The sequence below is a fragment of the Limulus polyphemus genome, unplaced genomic scaffold (genome assembly GCF_000517525.1).
Source record: "Limulus polyphemus unplaced genomic scaffold, Limulus_polyphemus-2.1.2 Scaffold4690, whole genome shotgun sequence".
In the NCBI taxonomy this organism is placed as follows: Eukaryota; Metazoa; Arthropoda; class Merostomata; order Xiphosura; family Limulidae; genus Limulus; species Limulus polyphemus.
In genome coordinates this window covers 21,246-43,327 of record NW_013670300.1, presented here as the reverse complement: position 1 = coordinate 43,327, position 22,082 = coordinate 21,246, and the positions used below count along the sequence as shown (strand labels likewise).

The 22,082-nt window shown below is 32.0% G+C and overlaps 1 protein-coding gene across 2 annotated transcripts in view; it reads right to left on the bottom strand.

Annotated features, from left to right (window-relative positions):
- LOC106471545 (WD repeat-containing protein 91-like) overlaps positions 1-22,082 on the bottom strand; it is a 45,692-nt gene that overhangs the window by 11,991 nt on the left and 11,619 nt on the right. For both annotated transcript variants that reach the window (XM_022400159.1, XM_022400160.1), the window contains exons 4-14: positions 15,401-15,483; positions 14,573-14,694; positions 12,535-12,689; positions 12,234-12,385; positions 11,216-11,306; positions 9,094-9,131; positions 8,672-8,766; positions 6,370-6,466; positions 5,924-6,030; positions 3,247-3,397; positions 519-627 (exon numbers count right to left, since the gene is read on the bottom strand). In XM_022400159.1, the coding sequence (XP_022255867.1) occupies positions 519-627; positions 3,247-3,397; positions 5,924-6,030; positions 6,370-6,466; positions 8,672-8,766; positions 9,094-9,131; positions 11,216-11,306; positions 12,234-12,385; positions 12,535-12,689; positions 14,573-14,694; positions 15,401-15,483 (1,200 nt within the window). The remainder of the gene's footprint in view (positions 1-518; positions 628-3,246; positions 3,398-5,923; positions 6,031-6,369; positions 6,467-8,671; positions 8,767-9,093; positions 9,132-11,215; positions 11,307-12,233; positions 12,386-12,534; positions 12,690-14,572; positions 14,695-15,400; positions 15,484-22,082) is intronic.

Sequence of the window (22,082 nt, the reverse complement as noted above, 5' to 3'; positions counted from 1 at the left end):
ATTCGAAATTAAGACAGTTGGAATTTAGTAAAATGGAAAATTGAATGAATAGCATTGAAGAATGAAATACAGACCTTCTCTACTGCTTTTCAATTTAGCAGAAAAAATTTGAACAAGTTTGTATTATAGTTACAGAAAGAAATTTCATACACACACTTTATTCTATGTATGGTTAAACATGTACTTAAAAGTAAAAGGATTATTTAAATGACAAAAAACACAGAGCCTTGTTTTTAGTTTTCAAACCTTCCTCACTAGTAGAAAGAGAAAAAAGAACAAAAGTAAATGACAGACAAAGAAGTGTAACTGGTTGATTAATGTGCATGTGTAACATGCTTATTACACTTTTGAAGGTATAATGAGGAAGTGGAATGAACAAAATTTGCTTCAGGAGAATTACATGTGATTCTTATAATACTATTAAGAAAAACTTTTATTTTCCTGAATGTAATTAAATTTTTCTATTCTGTAGAAGGAGATTTTCCAAACATAATCTGATCAATGAACATTTTACTTACCAAACAAACACACTTTTCCTTCTGATGTACCAGCAAGGAGTAGTTGGCCATTATGGTTAAAACTACAACAGTTTATTACTGACTGAGTGCTTGCAACTTGAAGGTGACGCTGTAAGCAAGACATATACATATACTTAAAATAACACAAATTGTCAATCTACTCTTGCAGTGTTTTAAATGGGGGTGCAACAGGTTTCCAACATTAATGAGTCATCCAACAGTAGGTTATAGTTACACACACATATACAGAAATCAAGAGTTTTAACAATGACTTTCAATGAAATATATGCAAAGAACTAATGTGACAACAAGCTTCAATAAAACATATGTACAACTAATAACACCATGATTTGTAACCACTAAAACCAACATATCATGAACACACATAAACAAACTAAATATTAAAAAGATAAAAGCTAAAAAATACAATGGCAGACATTAATACCAACAATAGCTCGTGAACCATATGAAACGTTTATGTAATATTCTGAGGGAAGTTATTTCAAATACCAACTCATACTGATAAAATATAAAAATATATCAATGAGAATGTATTCACAGTACTTCAAGTAAGCACTTTATCACTCATACTCTAATCTATCAACAGGGACATGATTTGGTAAGGAGTAATTGCTACCCCTGGACTTTGCACTTTCTATATTCTGACACAGATTTGTGAAAATTTTGTGAAATGATGGCATTTTCTATCAGGAAATTCAACTTTTATTTAAAATGAAGAAATGTTGAGGAAAAAACACATGCTTAACACACGTCACCTGATTTATAAAGCAAAATGCTTATGGATTAGCGTATACAGGATGGCCTAAAATTATCTTTCCTATTTTAAAATTTAATAATTAAATAACTAAAGATATACAATCATGCAGCTTTCAACATCATGTAGCAGAACTCAAACAGTCATGTTCTTTTTCACTCTAGTGAGTTGGGTTACTCAATAAAATGGCAACCATGCAAGAAAAGGCTCAATGCGTCGTTTGGCTGTGGTGCAGCATAACTACATACACCAGGACAGTAAAGAATCACCATTGAAACCAACTATCCATGGGAGGACAAAAAAGCTCTTGGAGACAGGTCGTGTGTTACAGTGACCAAGAGCTGGAAGGTCCTCTATCAGTGATGAACGTATCAGACAAGTATGCGAATCGTGTCAGCATAGCCCATGAAAATTGCTTCGACATGTTTCACAAGAACTTAGCATCCAAAAACATCCCTGCTCTGTGTCAAAGATGTACAGGCACTGCAACCAAGTGACAGTCCTAAGTGCAATGCATTTGTTTTTAAGCAAAGGAGACTGACTGTAATGCATTGTTGGCAAAAATATTTGGGTTTTGATGCAGTAGGTGCAGCCACACAATAGAGCACTTAGGTTTGCCAAGTAGCCACAGGAATGTTTTCCACTGGATATCACCATTCCTTGTCATTTAACTAAATGCAAAAAAAAACCACTACAATAGTGTAATTTCTATAAGAAGTGTCAAAGGGGAGATATTCAATATGGTACAATAAAATCCTGTATGTATATAATACCAATACAAAAAAATAATTATATAAACCAAACAACATATACATATATACTCCAACATGTTACTCTCTTCATGCTTCTACCTTCAAAATATTTTTTTCAGTCAGTCACCGGAGGAAGTACCTTTTTTTTTTTATGAAATTCCTTCACAAAAAAAAACATTTTTGTTTATAAGTTTTTTTTCTCAGATTGACTGTTCAGCACATACAAAGGCTGACAGGTTGATGTTGATATGAAATTTTAGGAATTTGAAAAAAATGAATAATTTTCTTTAAAAGTACTCTTGAAAAGAAGAATTTTGATATGTAGTTTTTCAACAATTAACTGTTCAGGAAATGCAGAGTGTGACAGACAGACATTTAGCTATTACATATATAAATTAGCATTGCTGCTAACATATAGATGAATAAAAGTTTGTTTTCTGATATTTGTGCAAAGGACTATCTTCACAAGCCAATCATAATTTTAAGCTGATAGACTGAAGGAAAAGGAGCTAGTTAACAGCACCCACAACAATTCTTGGGCTACTCTTGTCTGATTGAATGGTAGTATCTTAACATCACTCTTATAATGCACCAACAGCCCCAAAGTGAAGAGCACATTTTTTGTTGTTTTTTTTTAAATAAAGTTATGTGAACAACAGGCCCACAGATCTACAGTACAACATGCTAACCACTGAGCCATGAATGCAAGTACATTCAAGTTTTATATATATTGGTAAGCTGAATATCTTAGAAGCAAGCTAACATCTGGTGTTTTTAAGTATTTTATAAGAAATAACCCTCTCCATTTTATTTTCTAGTTAGTTTCTTATATAGTATTGGTTATCGTGTTTATAATAATTCTTAATATGTATGTATAAACGTATTTAATAAAAAAGTTTACACTTATGGAGGTTATTTTACATTGTTGAGTTTATGAGGGTTTAGGACTATTTAAAGCTCCTCAGCTTGTTTAATCTCATAAAACATTATTCGGAATATAGCTGAAAATATTGTTAACAGCAAGAGAAACCAACTGATGATTCAAAGAACCCTAATAAATGCAGGTTTTAGTTTTCTTGTGTACTGATTTATGATGTTAAGTCCTTCTAATCAATTTGTTAAACAGAACTGGTTTCATTAACATAGTTACTTTTGATCTGTAGTTAATAAAGAAACAAATATTCAGCCATTGTTTACTAACCTCTAACTGCATTGTTCTCATGTCCCACAACAACAGCTTTCCTTGTAAGGGACTTGACAATACTTCAGACCTGGAGGTATAACGAGGAGGAGGAGGACAAGTGGAACAAACAAAACTTGCTTCAGTAGGACTACATGTGATGCTCATAATCCTATAAAGAAATAAATTTGTAAAAGATACTGAAGTTTCATCAATGACAACAAACTACTTATTACTTCACAGATCAAAATACACAACTTTTCAATAACATTACTACATTAATTGAGCTAGTACCTGTGGTATTCCTCAAAATACAAACACTGCCATCCTAATAACTCAGGGATGATGAATCCAGCAATATGAAGTTCAAATTTAAATCTAAAGATAAACTTTAACCCTTATGTACCAGGTGAAACAAACCTTAATATGGTTGAGTAAAACATGATCTAACTATGCCTAACATTTCTCAACCGCGTCTTGCTCTAGAAAACACATTTCTTTTCGTATCATACTATAATATCCTAATTCAAATGAAGTATATATTAAAGGAAAAAGCAAGCTTTTCACAAACTTTAAAAAACAAAATCAGGACTGTAATTTTAGCAGATGTTGTTTACAAATCTTTTCTTCTAGCAATAAAACGTTAAAAAGTTCACCACTTTGTTTCCACCTCTACACAAGTCTACATATTGTGTGAGATGTTATGTCTAGTGGTTTTACCTTTATTTAACCCATTGTGTAATTTTAATCATTCACAAGTACACAGTTTCTGTAGAAACCCATAGCATAAATGATAAACAATTACTAGATATTTGTTACACCAAGGGTACCAACACCAAAACACCTGAAAATGATTTACTAATAACATCCATAATTTAAAAACAAAAGAATTATAAAACTTTTACATCTTACTGAAAGAATAATACAAGGTGGAAACTTTCCATCTAACAAGCTCCTAGCCAACTGAACGTATTGCATTTATATTACAGATACTACAAACAATATCTTTAACTCTTTCACTGCTACATTTATAGATAACAACTCTCCTGGTACCAGGTTTATCACAGTAGAAAACAAAAAGACACGTGTTTTAATATTACTTCACTTATCTGCAACTTGAAACTGAACTAATAAATTTTAGGAGGTATGAGAGAATACCCTTTCATCATGGTGGTACAAAATTACAAACTTACATGTACTTTATATCACACTTTTACAATGGATATATAGTGTATCCCATTTATGTGTCCATGGCAGTGTTCTAAAGTGGGACATGTACATACAGTGAAAAAGTGTTAAACAACTGCAGGAGATTAACAGCTAATTTTTAATACAAGTTGGCTACTAAATAACGATAATATCTACTACCAAACTGAGAGAATTTCAAAACATAAAAATGTACTATTAAATACAATACTCAGTAGAAAATGTATAATAGTCAGTCAACCACTTAATCTACTCTCTAATCATTTTAGAAAGAGATAAAGATAATTATCTGACAGTAAATCACAAGGTCCTAAACTCAAGCAATAAAAGCTCCTATCATATACATATAGGTCTATATCTAAAATACTTAGTGACCTAATCCACTGATATTTCCTTTACACTTATTGACTACACTTTCACATAAATACAATAGTACTCAAATGAAAATAAGAATAATTTTCCATACACTTAAACTTGAATAATGTTAGTATTATTGTTTCCCTACCAAAACATCTGATAAATATAACACTCTAATATTTTACTTTATTTCCTAATATATATTGCTTCTATTTAAAATTGAAACTAAATACATTTCTCCACTCAACTGTAATGCATTTCATGGCACACTATGTGGGGGTCAAAGTGCAGAGCATCATTCAACATGGTATTTGGTGTTAGAATCATCAACTCTTCATTTTTACCCTATATTATTGGTTTAGCAACAGTTCATGGAAGAGAAGCATAAATACAAGATAGACCATAAAGGGATACTAATATAAAAAAAAACTAGAGATACTCATTTCCAAGGTTATAGAGGTTATGCAAATACAAACTGTATGATAGACAAAAGTATTTTTATTCTTCATATGAACATCACCTTGCACTATACCTTGCCAATCTTGATTTTGGCAATTCACAGATATATCAAGTTCAAATACTTTTGTAACACACCTGCTGTGTAAGTACAACAGACTTATACATTTTACAAAAAACTTGCCACATTTTGTATATATACATTTAGTTAATTTGGAATTACAGTCAACATTCCTTCTTCACTACAGGGTAGAGCCAATGGGCCAATCCCGTGTACATTCATTTAATAAGTATCAATCTTGATAGGTGACAAACTGTGCAGCACTAAAAATTACTAAATTTAAAAAATATATATATTGAAAACTAATCTCTCTCTTTAATTTATACCACTGCAGAATAGTTTTTATTGGCATTAAAATAACAAAAAATATGATGCAAAACAGGAACTTTTTTAATATTGTAAAAATAAAAACACTTAAGTCCACAACACTAAATTTCTTATAATAAACAATATGAAAAATATAAAATTATTTTATTTCTAACTAGTTACATAAATAATTGTTTCATTTCTAAACCACAGTCTTTATATGAACAGCATAAAAGAACCTCAAACTTATTATCTAAAATTTGTATAGTATATTAATGAATTAAAATTTTAAATCAAAATCTCTGTGATTACCTCTGCTCTTTTAAGCAGCCAGCACTATCTGCACTAATATCACAAACTGTTCTTCTTTCCTTGGTATCGTAAATCTTCAAAGATCCCGATTTATTTCCATGCAGTAACTATTAAACAATTTAATCTCATAATCATGACTTACAACATGCAAAGGACAAAAAAACAATGTTATATATATATATACAAAACTCAGATCAAATATAAGCAGAATTAAAAAGCAGAAAATTAGATATTTAAACAAGACTAACAAAAAGTTAACCAATGAAATGAGTGTCTGTTTAACAATAACAACAATTAATATGATACAGCATAAAAATTTTAGTAAAACACTATGTACATAATAAGCTAAGTATGTATTGATACTATATTAAAAAGTTACAATGATTATACCAAATTTTGATCCATTTTAAGCAACTTTCCATGAAGCATTTATGTCAACTACTTACTAGCCTCTCTCTTTTAGTTGCCCATTCTAATGCTAGCACACTTGATTTTGAAATAACAGTAGCAAATGTTTTAGGTGAAGGACTAGCTGTCCAGACCCTGAAATAAACAAGTATAAATCATCAACAGGTAATGAGCATACTCCTTACAAACACATTGAAAACAATGTACGGAGGAACAATGAGTCTTTTCTAAATTATTTTCAACTACTGTCAGTACAAAAAACCTAACCTATGGGCCTTAGTACATATAACTTCTTACCAGATAATTTAATTAGCCAAGGGGGTCAAACCTTAAATGATGGAATAAAGCTAAATCATATAAACCTAATACAACTAGTTGTATTGTTAGTAGTTTTTTTAGTTGGCTGTCTCCAGTTAACACTTTCAATACGGGCATCTTTTTCTGCACATGTCACGAAGTCTTAGTGAGTTACATTCAAAATTTAATTCAACTATTTTATTTTCATGGTATACGAATAAACTTGGCATCAAAAAGCAGCTAATAATCCAAGTTTTAACCCTATACAAGTTTTAAGTTTTATAGGGCAATATTAAAAACAAATCCTCAATTTTCCCTTGTATGAAAATTGTGACATTTGCTCTCAAGGTATCCCCCTCTTCTGTAATTTATTTACCACTCCTCCAAGAAGTACGAAATTTATGTAAATTACTCATTATAAATTGTCATTGTTCAGGAAAAGCACAATTTTTATAGTCTTTAACATTATTTAGTTACAGAGCCATAAGCTAGAAAATCAGACCCCTCTTGCCACCTGTTAAATCTTCTCTTTCAAAAATTGCCAATAGTTCTCTCTCTGACGTTTAATACTATATTATTTATAACAAACAGAAAGCCAAGATTTTAATGTATCAAATACCGTATTATATTACACTGTTTTTTTTTGTACAGAGAATTGTCTATTTTTATTCCAGTAAAATGTTATTCCCATAGAAAAACATTGATGAGCTTAGCTGAATTTTTCACAGCTTTTGTAACATAATTTGAAAGCCAGAAAAATTGTGATAGTTATGGGTCATTGTCTGCTTTTTTCATGTTACTATTCTGGGTTCTTTGGTGCATTTAGTTAATTAAATAAAAAATAATTTAGTGCAGTATACCATTTGCATAAAAAAGTAGAGTTAAGTTTTAACAATAGTTGACAGCAAAAAAAACAGGTAAGTATTTTATTTCTTGTTTTCATGGAAAGGTTAGATTGGGTAAAATAAAGAATGAAAATAATATAATAGTTTTGCAAGGTATGTTCACGAGCAACTCGCGAATAGCCTGTGTGTTATGTAATTTGATGGGGTACCATGAGTTCACCAAGTGATATACAACTTGTGTGGCAGAAATATTGGTTAGACATGGTTCAAAAGGCAATAAAACAATAAAGTTTAAGTATAAGCAGGTGTATAATGTTATGAATTTCAAGCTATTTAGGATAAACAGATGTAGTTTCATGTTACAATTTGAAGTCATTCTAGAAAGAAAGAAAGGATAATTTAGATTTATTTCAAATTTTGTTTGGTGGTTACAAAGTCAGTCAAACTGACCAACCTCATATAGAATTAGGGTAGAGAAAATAACGGGTAAAATAGAATGTTTTACTGAAAAAAAAGTTAAAAATTCATTTAGGAGGTTTTAGAGATTACACAATGAAATTTGATATTTTTCAATTGAAAAAAAGTATTTTTAATCTTAACATGAAAATCACTTTCCAATCGGAGCAGTCCACACTTTGACTCCATATATTCATGGAAAAATAATTATTCAGATTTTTTTTGTCTACAAATGATTCTTGATTATTACTGAAAGCTTGTGAAATTTCATGAATATACACAAAACATATTAGAAGTTATAGTATGAAAACTATATAGGTCAAGTTGGGGTCACAAACTCAGCAGATTCGGCCAAGCCCATAGTGAGAGGGTTAACTGAAGCTTCCAAAACATAAACCCTCAGTAAAGAAAGGATTACAATGGTCAAATATGCAACCAATTTTTTAAACTTTCAATACTGTCAAACTGCATTATCAATCCATTTGATTTGCTCATGATATTTCACTAATTTTTGATGAGAGAAAGAATTTTAAAAGGGGTGTTCTAGTTTTGTTTCAATTTACTTTAGACAGTACTTCTCTAAGCAGAATACTAAGATCTTGATTCTTAACAATATTGCTGAATCCCTTGAGTGTAGTACAGAATGCAGAGGCAAAAAAAAAGAACACATTACAAACACTATTTTTGTGGTCTTCACCATTTTTTTTTATGTAACAAATAAAACAGTGTATTAAACTCTCACTTTATAACTCCATCCATATCTGAACTTGCAACCATAGATCCAGAGCTGTTGAATTTACAATGAGTTACACATGAGTGATGTTCTGAAAACTCTTCCTATAAAGTAAGGAGCAACATAAAATAAGAAAATGACAAGTGTTTGGAACACTTTTAAAATGGTTAAGAACAAGCAAGAAAAATAATATTCATAATTTTTTATATATAACTAACTAGTGTGAATAATCTATCTAAAATAAAGCTCCAGTTTTCTTAACAGTATCAACAAAACTTTTGGCCAGATCATACAGTATAATCCAGAGTTAAAATGCTTCTAGAGTAAAAAAAAACAAACAATTTAGCATGTTTTTTAATTTATTGAAAACAGTGAGAAAGCAATCTTCCTAAAAATATACATAAAATTATTATAAAAACAGAGCTTCTCACCTGACTCAATAATATCAAAGTTTCTTTGTGTTCTGAACCTGCAAAGTTTAACGAAGTTCAATATTACAATACTTTAATACTATAATTATTTATAATCTTTATAATGAAAATTCAAACATATTAAACGTTTTATTTCTATAATCATTATATTTACTAATGCATATACTTGTTACAGTTTTAGCAAATCTCTCATTCAATGCTTCAGTTAAATGTTTACAAGGGTAATAATGGGTTATTGGTTTCATAAATCTTGTTTTCTATATTTAACATTCCTGATATTTCATTTAGATATTGATTTTATAATAAAGAATTGTTAAATATTACATAGTGTTCCAGCTGAAAGAAGAAGAAAATCAATTAATACTATGTCCTTTTTTTCATTATTCTTCTTACATTGACTTCAAGAATTTGTCACCTCCATAAAAAAAAAAGTTTTCAATGTTAAATTAACTTCCCATGGTTTTAAGCAGAGTTCTGAACCCTGCAAGTGGTGATATTTTTATGTTAAGGTTTTGCTGTTGTTTTTTTATGACATTACTCTCCTCAATCCCATTCATTCCATTTGTGGTTGCATTAACAGTGCTTCCCAAAAGGTTATGTCTGAGATTTAGGAAAGTAACTTGAAACATCTGAAATGTAGAAATCATGAAAGAAAGTAGTACAATATTTAGGGGGGTAGCAATTGTCCCCCACATTTTTCTTTAGTATATACACAACATTCATAATAATTGACCCCCCCCCCCCATGTTTGTCCCAAATCATAATGCATGTCATGGATTATGATCTTATTCAGAAATATATCTTACAACTGAGCCATATGGTGTGTGTAGACAAGCTTAGACCCATAAAATCTCTCAACCTTTGCATCATGGTATGAAACACAAAAGGGTGGGTTTCTAGGTTCTCTGTAATGCAATCTAAGCATATTTTGGGGTCTAATGAGGATTTCATTAAGAACTCTTTAATACTTATAAAAAAAACCTTTCACTTGTCTTCTATCATAGGTGGGACCATTCTCCATAAATAATATAATATATGACATCCATTTTTCGAGCAGAAGGGCAATTAGAATTTCTTTATGTTCCAAAAACTATACACAAGGCATGACCTTCACATGTATATATTTAAACTGTATATGGAAAAGACAAAAATGTACTTTAAATTTGTTACCCATTAACAAGTTGTGGTTTTTGATTCTCTCTCTTCCACCCCAACAGCAACCAATCAGGCTTAACATTAAATGCCTTCAATTCTATTTGTGTTTCAATATAATATCTATTTAATGGACCATATTAGTGTCTTTCCTTTCTATTATCTAAAATGGTGAGTGGCTCAAATTCATAATTACATATACACTGCAATACAACCATTTAGATCACCTGCCCTTTCCCATGTTACAATGGTGTTATTTTCGAAAAATCCACCTATGCAATAACAAGTGCAGGTGTTCCTGAGCACTTGTAACTCACCTCTTATGATTGACCAAAGCAGTTTCACTGGGTCACATGGAAATCAACTATCATCTTTTGTGGTAGCAAAGATTTAATGGACACAAATTATGCATACTTATGCATGATATGATTGAAAGGTCATTAATATTAATAATTCAATGAAATTGGAACTATGAGATCTTTTCTCTCTAAATCAAATTATTTTCTCCTCTTTTCATCAGGATTTCACTAAAAACATCCTAGGCAAAATTAAATCTACGGAAAAAAGTTCATTTATGGACACTATATATCTAGGAAATCTGTTTTAGTAGGTAAGCTTACAAATGTAAAAACACACACACACACACACACACACACACATACATATATATCAAAGTGAGCAATTGACATGCACGATATGTTCTAAATGGAAATCTGTCTTATTAAAATGTCTGAAATTATGACAGTAATACACATTTATTCCCTCACAATGTTCAATAACAATCTATCTGTTAAAAGATAATGTTAAGGAGTACTTTCTAGGGGAAAAATATATATATATATTTATTTATTTATTTATTTATATATATACTAAAGCTGTTGAACTTGACTATAGGAAAACAAACTTACAAGTTTAAAGTATACTTGATCCATAAACATTACTCTAATTAAACTAAGACCTATAGCTGTACCTATGTGGAAAGTAGCAATATTGGACCCCTTCGCTGAAGAGCCTTCTGTAATTTGACCACCACATGGAGTCTGTACCACTAATCTTTCTTCCTTAAAATCATTAGGAAAAAATGTTTTATTTACTGAAAAATTACTAACACAAAATTCTCATAACCTTCAGTTATACAGAGCCATATAATTAGCTATGATATGTCTATGCTGACATTTTTTTGTGTGTGAAAAAGAAAGAAAGAAAAAAAAGAAAATTCCCTGAAATTCACATTCAGGTCACTTTAATTTCCTGGAAGAACAAGGCAAATGCTTCCTTGGAACCATAATCCTCTTGTAACTACTTTTAACAAATGTATAATCATTAGTAATAAAAAACAGAAAAAAGTTTTATTTGGATTAATATTATTCCTGAATCTTCCATTACTCCAGCTTATAACCATGATAAACTACTCAATAATTCAAATTATTGAACAATGACTTGAGACAAACATTGTGAGAAGAATTACTTAGACCTCATAACTTTATTATTATTATACAAGAGTTAATGAACTCCTAGCAAATTATTCATCAAACGTCCTTCTCATTTGGACTAAAATTTGTGATAAAAATCACACTAGCTGCAGAGGTTATGAATTCAAAACTGACAAATTAAGAGAAATGTGAAAAAAAAAACTGCAATTAATGTGATTTTTATCACAACTTTTTAAGCCTATTGTTTTCTAATGCTCTGCCAGCTTTTGATATTTAAACCATAACATTAAGCCTGTCCTTATCATTCAATTTATGGAAGTCATAACTTCCATTAAAAACAGCAATTGGTATAAACTTTTAAACCTCTTTTTTTAACATGACTGTCCTCTCAACAACTGATGATGCTAGTATATTAAAAACCATTGAAAATCCAACATTAGGCATAAAACTGTTCTGTTTAATTTTAAAATTTTCCTTTCAAAAGTGAAAATGTTTCAAAACTGACTAGAGCTACACTCTGAAACCACATATTTATTGTATGTTTACTTCCCATACTTTCTCTTTGCTTTGGGATGGAATTCTCCGTCTCTGTTCATGGTCTGACTGTGGCCTCACCCTGGCCACAGCTGCTGGACCACCAGAAGCAGAAGAATGTGGAGGAGCACTCGGGGCTCGGGGTTTTGGTTTCACAGCAGAAACTGGCTTGCCTGAAATGTGATCAGAAAATATGATGCTTTTAGCCTGAACTACATATTCATTTTTACAAACCAAAATATGCAAGAAAAATTTATTTCAAAAAAATGATTTATAATGAAGTCATTCATCTAAAATGTTGAAAACAATAAAATTTACAAACCTGCAGCCACCAACTCTTCCCCTGATGATCGTTTTGGTCCCGTTTGTGACTGTTGTTGTCTACGTCCTAAAATAGGAGAGGTTGGAAGACCACTACTAATGTTTCTAATCAGAGATTTAATTGATTTGCTAGTACTTTCTGATACAGGAACTTCTCTGCAATAAATAAGAAAATATTAAGTGAATATTTAATATACTGAAAGTATTTTTCATCTTTTTATAAAATGTACTTCTACTCCATTTACACATACAAACAACCATAATAATCCATAATGATCAAAACATGGAACACACAAGGTTTAACTATACTTCCATTTAATCCTTTCGCAACAGCCTTGTTACCACCATATAGCCATGAAGGAATACATACTATAACTCTGACAAATTCCATGAAGATACATTAAGTACTCTCAAACTTTCAGTAAACATTACAATCTTTTGTAGACAAAAATGAGAATTCTTAATTAAGTATCTTTATTAAAAATTTGTCAGTAAATATATAGAGTTAGAGTACAAAGTGATTTTCATGTTAAGATTAAAAATACTTTTTTCATCTGAAAATTTTCAAATTTCAGTTGCTTTTAAATAAATGTCAAACATTTTTCTTAGAAAAACTTTATATTTACTCTGTTATTTTCTCTATCCTAAGTCTATATGGGGTCAGCCAAATTGACCAACCCTGTAACCATCATAAAAAAAATTAAGAAATACTTGTAATTCACCATTTTTTTTTTCTAGAATTACTGAAAATTGTAACATGAAATTACAATTGTTTATCCTAAATAGCTTAAAGCTCATAACAGTATACATTTGTTCATACATAATTTTATTGTATTATTGCACTTTGAACGTTGTCTAACTAATAATCTTGCCATATTAAGTTACCATAAGTAATGCACAAGTTGTTTGTAAGCATATCATAAAGAATTTTGATTAATTCTTTTTTTCCATACCTTACCTAATTTAACCTAATAAGTTTCTAATTTTTTACATTTTAATTACTTTTATAATAATAAATAAAGAATATGCATGAAAAACAAAAAATATAATACTTACATGTATCCTCATTTTTTGGCTATCGACTGTCGATGAAACTTAAGCCTACTTTTTTTATACCAATGGAACTACTACACTAAATAAATTTTATTTAATTAAACAATGCACCTAAGAACACGGAATAACAACACACGTAAACCAAACAATGTCCTATAACTATCACAATTTTTCTGGCTTTCTAACAATGTGATAAGAGCCTTTAAAAATTCAGTTAAACTTTGCAAGGTGAAAACTGTGAGAAAAAATTTCAAACTATAGGCAAAATAGACAATTCTCCATTCAAAAAACAACATAATATGATATGTCACTTCATAGATTAAAGCTTTGGCTTTCTATTGGTTATAAGTAATATAGTATAAAACATCAGAAAAAACTTGGCAATTTGTGAAAGAGATGATATGACAACTGGGTCTGATTTTCTAGTTTATTTCTTTGTAAACAAACAAGATTGAAGGCTATAAAAATTATTTTGTCTGAGTAATATCTATATTATAATGAGCAATTTATGTTAAATTCATTACTTTTTGGAGAGGGTGGTAAATAAATTAGAGAAGACAGAAGACCTTGAGAGCAAATGTCACAATTCTCATACTAGGGAAGATTGAGGATTTTTTAAACATTTCCTTATAAAATACTTAAAACTTATATAATATTAAAATTTGATTTATTAACTATGTTTTATGCCATGTTTCTTTGTATACAATGATTATGAAGTAGTTAAATTAAATTTGGAATAAAACTCTGTAAAATATCATGACATGTACACTCTTACCTACCCATTGTGAAAAGGTTAAGTCACAAAATCCAATTTTGTAAGTTCCATCATTTTTTATATACCGAACAATAACAAAATGATTTTTATTGAGCTTTTAAATTAAAATATATTTTTTGTGTGAAAAAATAAAAACTTCTGCTTTCATGATTCATAACAATCTTACAAAAAGAATACTCAAACTTGTTCAAAAAAACACAAAGTCACTCACTGAGCAATAGCATAAAAATCATCCATTGGCTCTTGGGGTGGTGGAATGTCATGAATTGTGCTCTCCTCTGTGCCAGTCTTCACTGGATCAGGTTTATCTTCTCCAAGTTGTCCAGATGACAGCTAAAAAACAACACACACAAAGTTATTCCAAAAAACTTAAGAAATATGAGAAAAAAAAATAAAAAGCTTACCTATATAACCACCCATACCAAGCATAAACAAGGTGTAGCCCTTCCTATACTTTTACTTGTCAACAATATTTTTAAAAAATTTAAAACAGCCCACACCTCATCTTCAAGATAACCATTCTCAAGTTTTTAATTATAGCAAAAAAAATAAATTGCCCAAAAAAAAAGTCTGCATTTGGACCTCCAAAGTTTAAACATATTATACTGATGTTCATATTTATATTTTCAATTCTATTGCTTAAATCAACCATCCAGAGACAAACTATCCAAGCCCTCAGGTCATCTCTCAATCTTCTATGCTACAAAAAGGAAAGCGTCAATCTAAAATTTCTCTTCATAGCATGAATTTATTAAACTCAAACTTTGTCAAAGTCTTCAACGATATATAACGCCATTCAACTCAATATCTCAAGCTAAGCAACATATCACTCTGAACTAGATTGTAGTTCAGTTCAAATGAAAGCTTTCTATGTTACACCAGTAATGCATTATATCCCAAAAGAAATGGTATCTAAGAACAAAAAAGCTAATGTTGTAGAAGTAATAAACATCACAACCTGATTACTTAAGCTTAGACAAGCCTAGAGAATCTATGGCTAATAACATCTTTCTTGATAAGCATGGATTTTAAAACTTACTTGTTGACGTAAAATTTCATTTTCTTCCTGAAGGGCAGTCAGTTTTACAACCTCATCTTCATAGCTCAGTAACGTTGGTAATGCTGTTTGTGAGATATAATTAACATTATAAATATCAAGAATTATATATCATATATTAAGAGTAAAAAAACACAAAAACCAACATTTTTTTTGGCACAATGAAAGGTAAAAACCATCAAATTTTGTGTTTTTTACTTTTAATACAGTAAAACAATGAGCCTGAAAAGAAATTATAAGTCAATCATAGTTATAAAACAGAGGAAATAACAAGAAAAGAAAACCTTACACAATCATAAATGTTTAGCTTACAAGACCTTTATAATACTACACATGATAGTAACAATGATGGTAGCAATATTATCAGTCCTTTTTGTTTCACAAGTGCTGTAGTACACAAAATGCACAAATAAACATGCAAATCAAATTCATGTGCTACTTGTCATAAGCATGAAAGGATATATTAACTTACAAATTGCATTATACTTTTATATATTCTTGATGAAAGCAGAAATGTGTTATCTACAAAATTGTGTGGAGCAGTTTAGTAATAGATCTTTAATATATTGTGATCATTCAAGACACAGAGGCAATAAAATCAAATTGAAAATGTTTCAAGGTTATGGTAAATTGGAGATCACTGGATACAGTTTTGATAAAACTGATAACTCTGCTAATATAATGCAGATATGCATAGCTTTTAAAAGTAAATATTTCCTTCATTTCCCTGCCATAATGCACCACTTTAAGCACCCATGCAATTCGCACACACAAGTTCACTTGCACATGTTGTTTTTCACAAAGAGATCTTAAATATCCAGATATCATGATGGATAACTGCAGTATAAATGCTGAAAGCTGGATAAATTGAGAGGAATGTGAAAACAAAATCTGCAGTTTACACAATTTTTTATCACAAATGTTATTTAAGCTTACTCTGATGGACAATTAGTTTATTATTATTATTATAGCAAATCAGATATTCAGAGCAAAATCCATCAGTTCTAAAATAATTAAGGACATTGATCTACCATATCAATTCTTTTAATTCTAAAATTTAAAATTCCAATTATCTTAGGTTCAAATCTGATAGGTCTTGCAAACAAAAGGGTTAGTTACTGTGTTGTTTTGTATTTATGCTAATAATGTTTTCCCACTTCTCTACCTTTAATACATTATTTTTCTTATTCACATGGAAGCAACATGTAATCATTAAGCCATAACAACAAAGACATATTAAATGAAACTTTTAATACTTCTTGCCCATCTTTTACTTAATAAATATCATAGTCCTGCAACAAAACCAATACGCTATCACTTTAAAGCAGAAGAGGCTGTTTCCCCTGTCTGTTTATAAAATCTCAAAGTCAATAACGAATTTGTATAAAGCACAGAAAGAGCATTTCATATCAACTTGAATTGTGACTCAATTGTGTCAATTAGAAAATATGTTATGGCATTGTTAGTTGCTAAGTGGATCCTAATAAAGCACATTTAAAATGAGGACGATTATATGTGGCCAGTGAAGCTTGAAGAGAGCTTAATAAGGTTCATGTTTTTTAGTCATATCATCATAATTTATTTGACTTTTTTTGATGAAACAAACTGCAAATTGATCCTTGAAAGATTAGCTTCATAATAAGTAATTACTCTTTTTCAGTTTCAAAAACTTCAGTAATATGATAGCTACCATGTTATTTACATCTGGAAATGACATAGATACATAACTGTATGTAGCTATTTGCAGCAGCCTCTTAGACATTTGAAACTCAGCATTCACAAACATTACATATTCAATAAAATAGTATTTTATAACCATTTGAAAACAGACAAAACATATTTGGATGAACGAAACTTAAACTTATAATGGGCATGCTTGATTATGTACTGGTGGATTTGTCATGATCCCCTCCTTAATATTAAGGAAAAGTATGCTATTTCAAGTTAAATAATTCTTTGATAACCACATGGTATGAAAAACAATTTGGCTGATATGAGATACTTGCCTTGATTAATGACAAATTTAAACAACAATAGTATCTGGTATAAAGGTTAACCAAAAAACTTGTTTTGATAAACAAGACTTTTATCTTTTTTCTCAGAACATAATAATAATTTTACATTAAAATCTAAGCTAAAAAAATGAATTTAAAGGTGATATAACAAATACTTTTACTTTAATTAATCAAATCTAAATGATGAATTTCGGTTTGTTTTAAAACATTACAAGAGACCATAGATGAGACTGTAAGAAAGATTTGTAGTGCCATTGCCTTATGCACATTAGTTACTACACAAGCCTAATAACTGGTAATGTTTTAAGTGTAAAAGTCATTTGTTTTCATCTATGGTGGTTAAGTGATATTATAGCACATCTTGGTTATTATAATAACCCCTAACTATTAAGCTTGGCAAATCAGTAAGGATTTAATATTGGGTTCCTATCTAAATAAAAGTTTATCTTTGAAAAATGGTTTATAAATTTTGTAGTTATCCATGGCATAACTACACCTAGAATAGCTCCGAATTTTTTTCAAGTACAAACTTTTAGTTTATAACTCTGTCATCTCTTGACCAATTTGAGATCTAATTACAGTTTTGGAATCAGGAGGTCAAACCCTTTCAATTGATGTGTTTGACCATGGCCAAGGTCTCATAGATTCATTTACTCTAATCCTGCCTAAAAGAATTTTAAGTGCCATCGCTATTGAGGTTCCCTCTTATATTTCTTTGGCGACTGATTTACAGTGACCAGCATTTAACAATAACCTTAATTCTCTGATCTTTCATTTGGATCTAAAAAGTTTTTTTTCAAGATAGCTTTAGCAGTGTGGTCAACATTTGAAAAAGGTGTCTTTGAGGACTGCTTTTGCCTTGCATTTGTTTGTGACAATATTTCAGGCTCCATGCTAAATCCTTCTTCAGCTCTGCAGAGCTATTTTCTCATTGTGGATTCTTATAGTATCGTGAAGAGTGGTCCTGGTGAAAAGTTCGTAGTTTCTGGTTTGTGATTGATATATTCGGTGGTATTTTAATAAAAGAGTCAATTCACTTGCATAAAATTATAAAGTAACCAGGTACCTTTATTTTTTAAGAAATTGTAAGAATTTAAAAAGTAAATTATAATATAACTACTCTATTAAATTAAAAGACAAACACTGTGTTTTGAAACTTTGTTAGAGAAATTCTTAAAAAATGGTGCAACAGTTAAAACAATCTGTGTCAATCTTGTTAAGAATTTTGCACTCATTCAGCATAGAAAATCAAAAAGTAAGGATAAGAATGTTATTGTAAAATATTTTGTATAGTGATTTTCTTGAATTTTTACCACAACAGATTAAAGTTAACATTTTCCTTAATTGAAAATGTATTTCTGATAGATACTCACTCCCACACATAGAAAGCTGTTTTCCTCTTCCTCCCTCTACATTTACAAAATACATCATTCTTTGATGAGGCTTCAAATAAAGGAGCAATAGGAAAGTGAGGAAGATGGATGGGAACATGTATGGAGGTGAATATCTATCAGAAATACATTTTTAATTGAGGAAAATGTTAACTTCTGATAGAATCACTCACCTCCATACACAGAAAATTAGAATCCCATTGAGATGGTGGAGAAACTGATGTAAATTTACCTAAATAAGCTCCCTTCAGCAAGCATCTAAAGGAAGTCCAGGAGTGTGACACAGTATGGTAGGGGCACACCTGAGAGAGACAACATCTCATCTCATTGAGGGAATATTCTTAACTCATGAGAAGGACTAGAAGGGGCAAAAGCCCTGCATGGTGTCACAAGGATGGGCAGAATAGGTACAAGACCATCCAAATACTCGCACACAAGACATCAGATGGCCAATAAGTGTAGTGAGGCTTGGGCTCATTCAGGCAGTGCTGTGGGTGCACACTTCCTCAACCATCAGTCTCTATGGGTCAAAACCAGCTGTGGGAGAAAAGGACTTCTGATAAATATCTATGCACAGCTCCTCTATCTTCAGACACGACGGGCCCCTCTCCAGTCGCAAGAGGAGGGCACTGTATAGACAATATGGTTTATTGGACACAATTAGTACGGATAGTTATGTAACCACAACTCAACCATCAGAAGTTATAATCTTCCTATACTGAAAATGTATTTCTAATAGGTACTTCCCTCTGCTCAAGATTAGCTATTCTTGTTTATTGCTGCCCTTGTCATGCATCAAATATCCACCAATTGGACAACAGTACACTCACGTGACACATGTCACTCCCTCTATGTGCCTCTACCAAACTATCACTTTGAAGTTTGACAGATGAGGGAAGCACCGAAAGAGAGTGAGGAGGAAGGGTGGGAAATGTGAGCAGAGGGAAGTACCTATTGAAAAAACATTTTCAGTATAGGAAAATTATATCTTCTGATACGGTATTTCCATCCACTCGCAAGATTAGCTAGAAGCCCACATTGATTAGGAGGAGGGACCAGTGTAAGGAAAGAATAAACATACCCCCCCAAAAGTGTCCAAAGGATACCCCTATAAATGAGAGAGTCAGATATGAAGATCTGGAGAGGGAAACCGTACCACTTCTGATCAAGGTATACTCTTCGACCAGTTGAGAAATGTGTAAAAATCAGGGTGGAAAATAAGAGGAGCACATCTTAGTGGAAGAGAAAGTGGTAGGAAAGTTATCCTAACTGGAGAAAGATATAGTAACTCAATCCCACAATAAAAATGTAGGTAAATGAGGATGCATCACTTGGTGTAGAGTGGCTAGGGTGCAATAGACCATACTCAGCAAGTCAACTACATCCAAAACCTCGTGAGGTACTGACATCTACGCAAGGGTAGGATGAGGATCATACCATCTTCACCCCAAACCCAAGAGCCAGTAAATTAAGAACTACTCCAATTCCTAGGTATTACATCCTGGGTGACATCCAGTATTGAAAATAAGTCTATCACAAGCAATCAACTCCATGAAACAAGTCGGGAACATCCAAAGAACAATAATATCCATTTAAGAAGAGAGAAGAAGGGAGAGCCAAGGATAGAATCAGAAGAGTCCCATGTATCTCAACTGTGACCCACAACACAGGAGGAGGAATCGAGGGAGGAAAGATAGATAACCTGAAACTTGTGTGAGGACTTATGTTGATTGGTTCACTCAAAAACCAAAACCAGCCCATGGGGTACCAACATCAACACGAGAGTAGGAAGAGGGCTCCCAATCAAAGGGGTGAACTGTATTTTGATGTCTCACTCTGTCATATGTTTAATCACAAATCAGAGGATATTACGTCATCTACACCAGCAGAACACCACTGCCCTACTTGAACTCAATGGTTATAGTCATCTTAAGTGGAACCCATCCAGTAGGGTGCCTCCATAGTCAACCACCGCAGCAGCTAGGAACTGGTAGCTGGTAAGGACTCCCACACTCCACTAGAAGAAAGGAGGGTGAGAATGCATTGGAGAGCCCGGATGAACATTGACACCCAAGACAGTGCAATGGGTGGTCATGAAACCCTATTTTGATAAGTTGATCATAATGATTTATCCAATCAAGGCATGGCAGAGATGGGTAGCTATCCCATTCTGCTTTACCCATGAAGACCATAGGTGGTATGGTCCGTGATGGGCCAATTGATGAAGCAAATATCGCAAGGTTATTCACCTACAAGCGATCTTGTGAAACATCCCATCACAAAGGTGAGCATGCGGAGACATGGAAAGAAAATGTTATTCAACATGGATAAAGAATACCTGGTCAGGCACCACTTGCCACAGAGTGGGATCCAAGTAATGAAAGTATGAATATTGGGCCCTTGAAGGAAAATAAATGAATAATAAAGACTTACCCAATGTCAGAGTTGCACCGAAGATTGGAGTATAGCTACAGGTGGAAGGCAAAAACCCAAGGATAAAGGTGTTAGGGTTGATCTAAGTGCCCGATTGTAGGATTTCCTCCAGAGGTCAATGAAGACGAGAAGCAAGGGAAAAGGTGAGGTGTCAGATTTGATGAGAGGTAACACAGTACAAGTAAGCTGGGAAAGGGACAAGGAGGAATAAACCAACTGGATCAAACAACGAACCCAATTGGTGAGTGTAAAAGAGGAAAGATCCCTGGATGAAGAGGGCTGCCAAGGGATAAAGAGACAGGAACAGGAACCACAGAAGGAAGCCGTGGGGGCAATATAACAATGAAGAGCATACACAGGACATAGAAATCTATCCAGATTGGGACAGGGGAAGAGGTGAGAAATAGAGGGTAGGGAAACAGGTGAAAAGGAGGAATTACCCTCATGAGCCACTGAGGTCTTGGGGAGGAAGGAACGATCCAGATAAAGGAGAAGACAGATATGGTGGTAAAGTGTGTGTGTGTAACAGCGATGGCAAACAATTCAGACTATCAACACCCACAGGCCAGAAGGAGAAGGAAATATGCCTTAAAAAACAGGTGAAGCAAAGAGAACGAGGATATAGATTCGAACAGAGGTAAAGTGAGGGAATGGAAGACTACATTAATATCCCAATCCAGGTCACCAAAGAGGTCAATGAATCCGGGAGGAATTGATTAACATGGTAAGGATGGGTAAGAGAAAATTCCTGCGGTAACGGGAAAGGCAAAAGGTACAGGACAAAGATGCCCGATAACCTAAAATCGAAGAGGCTGAAGGCCCTCA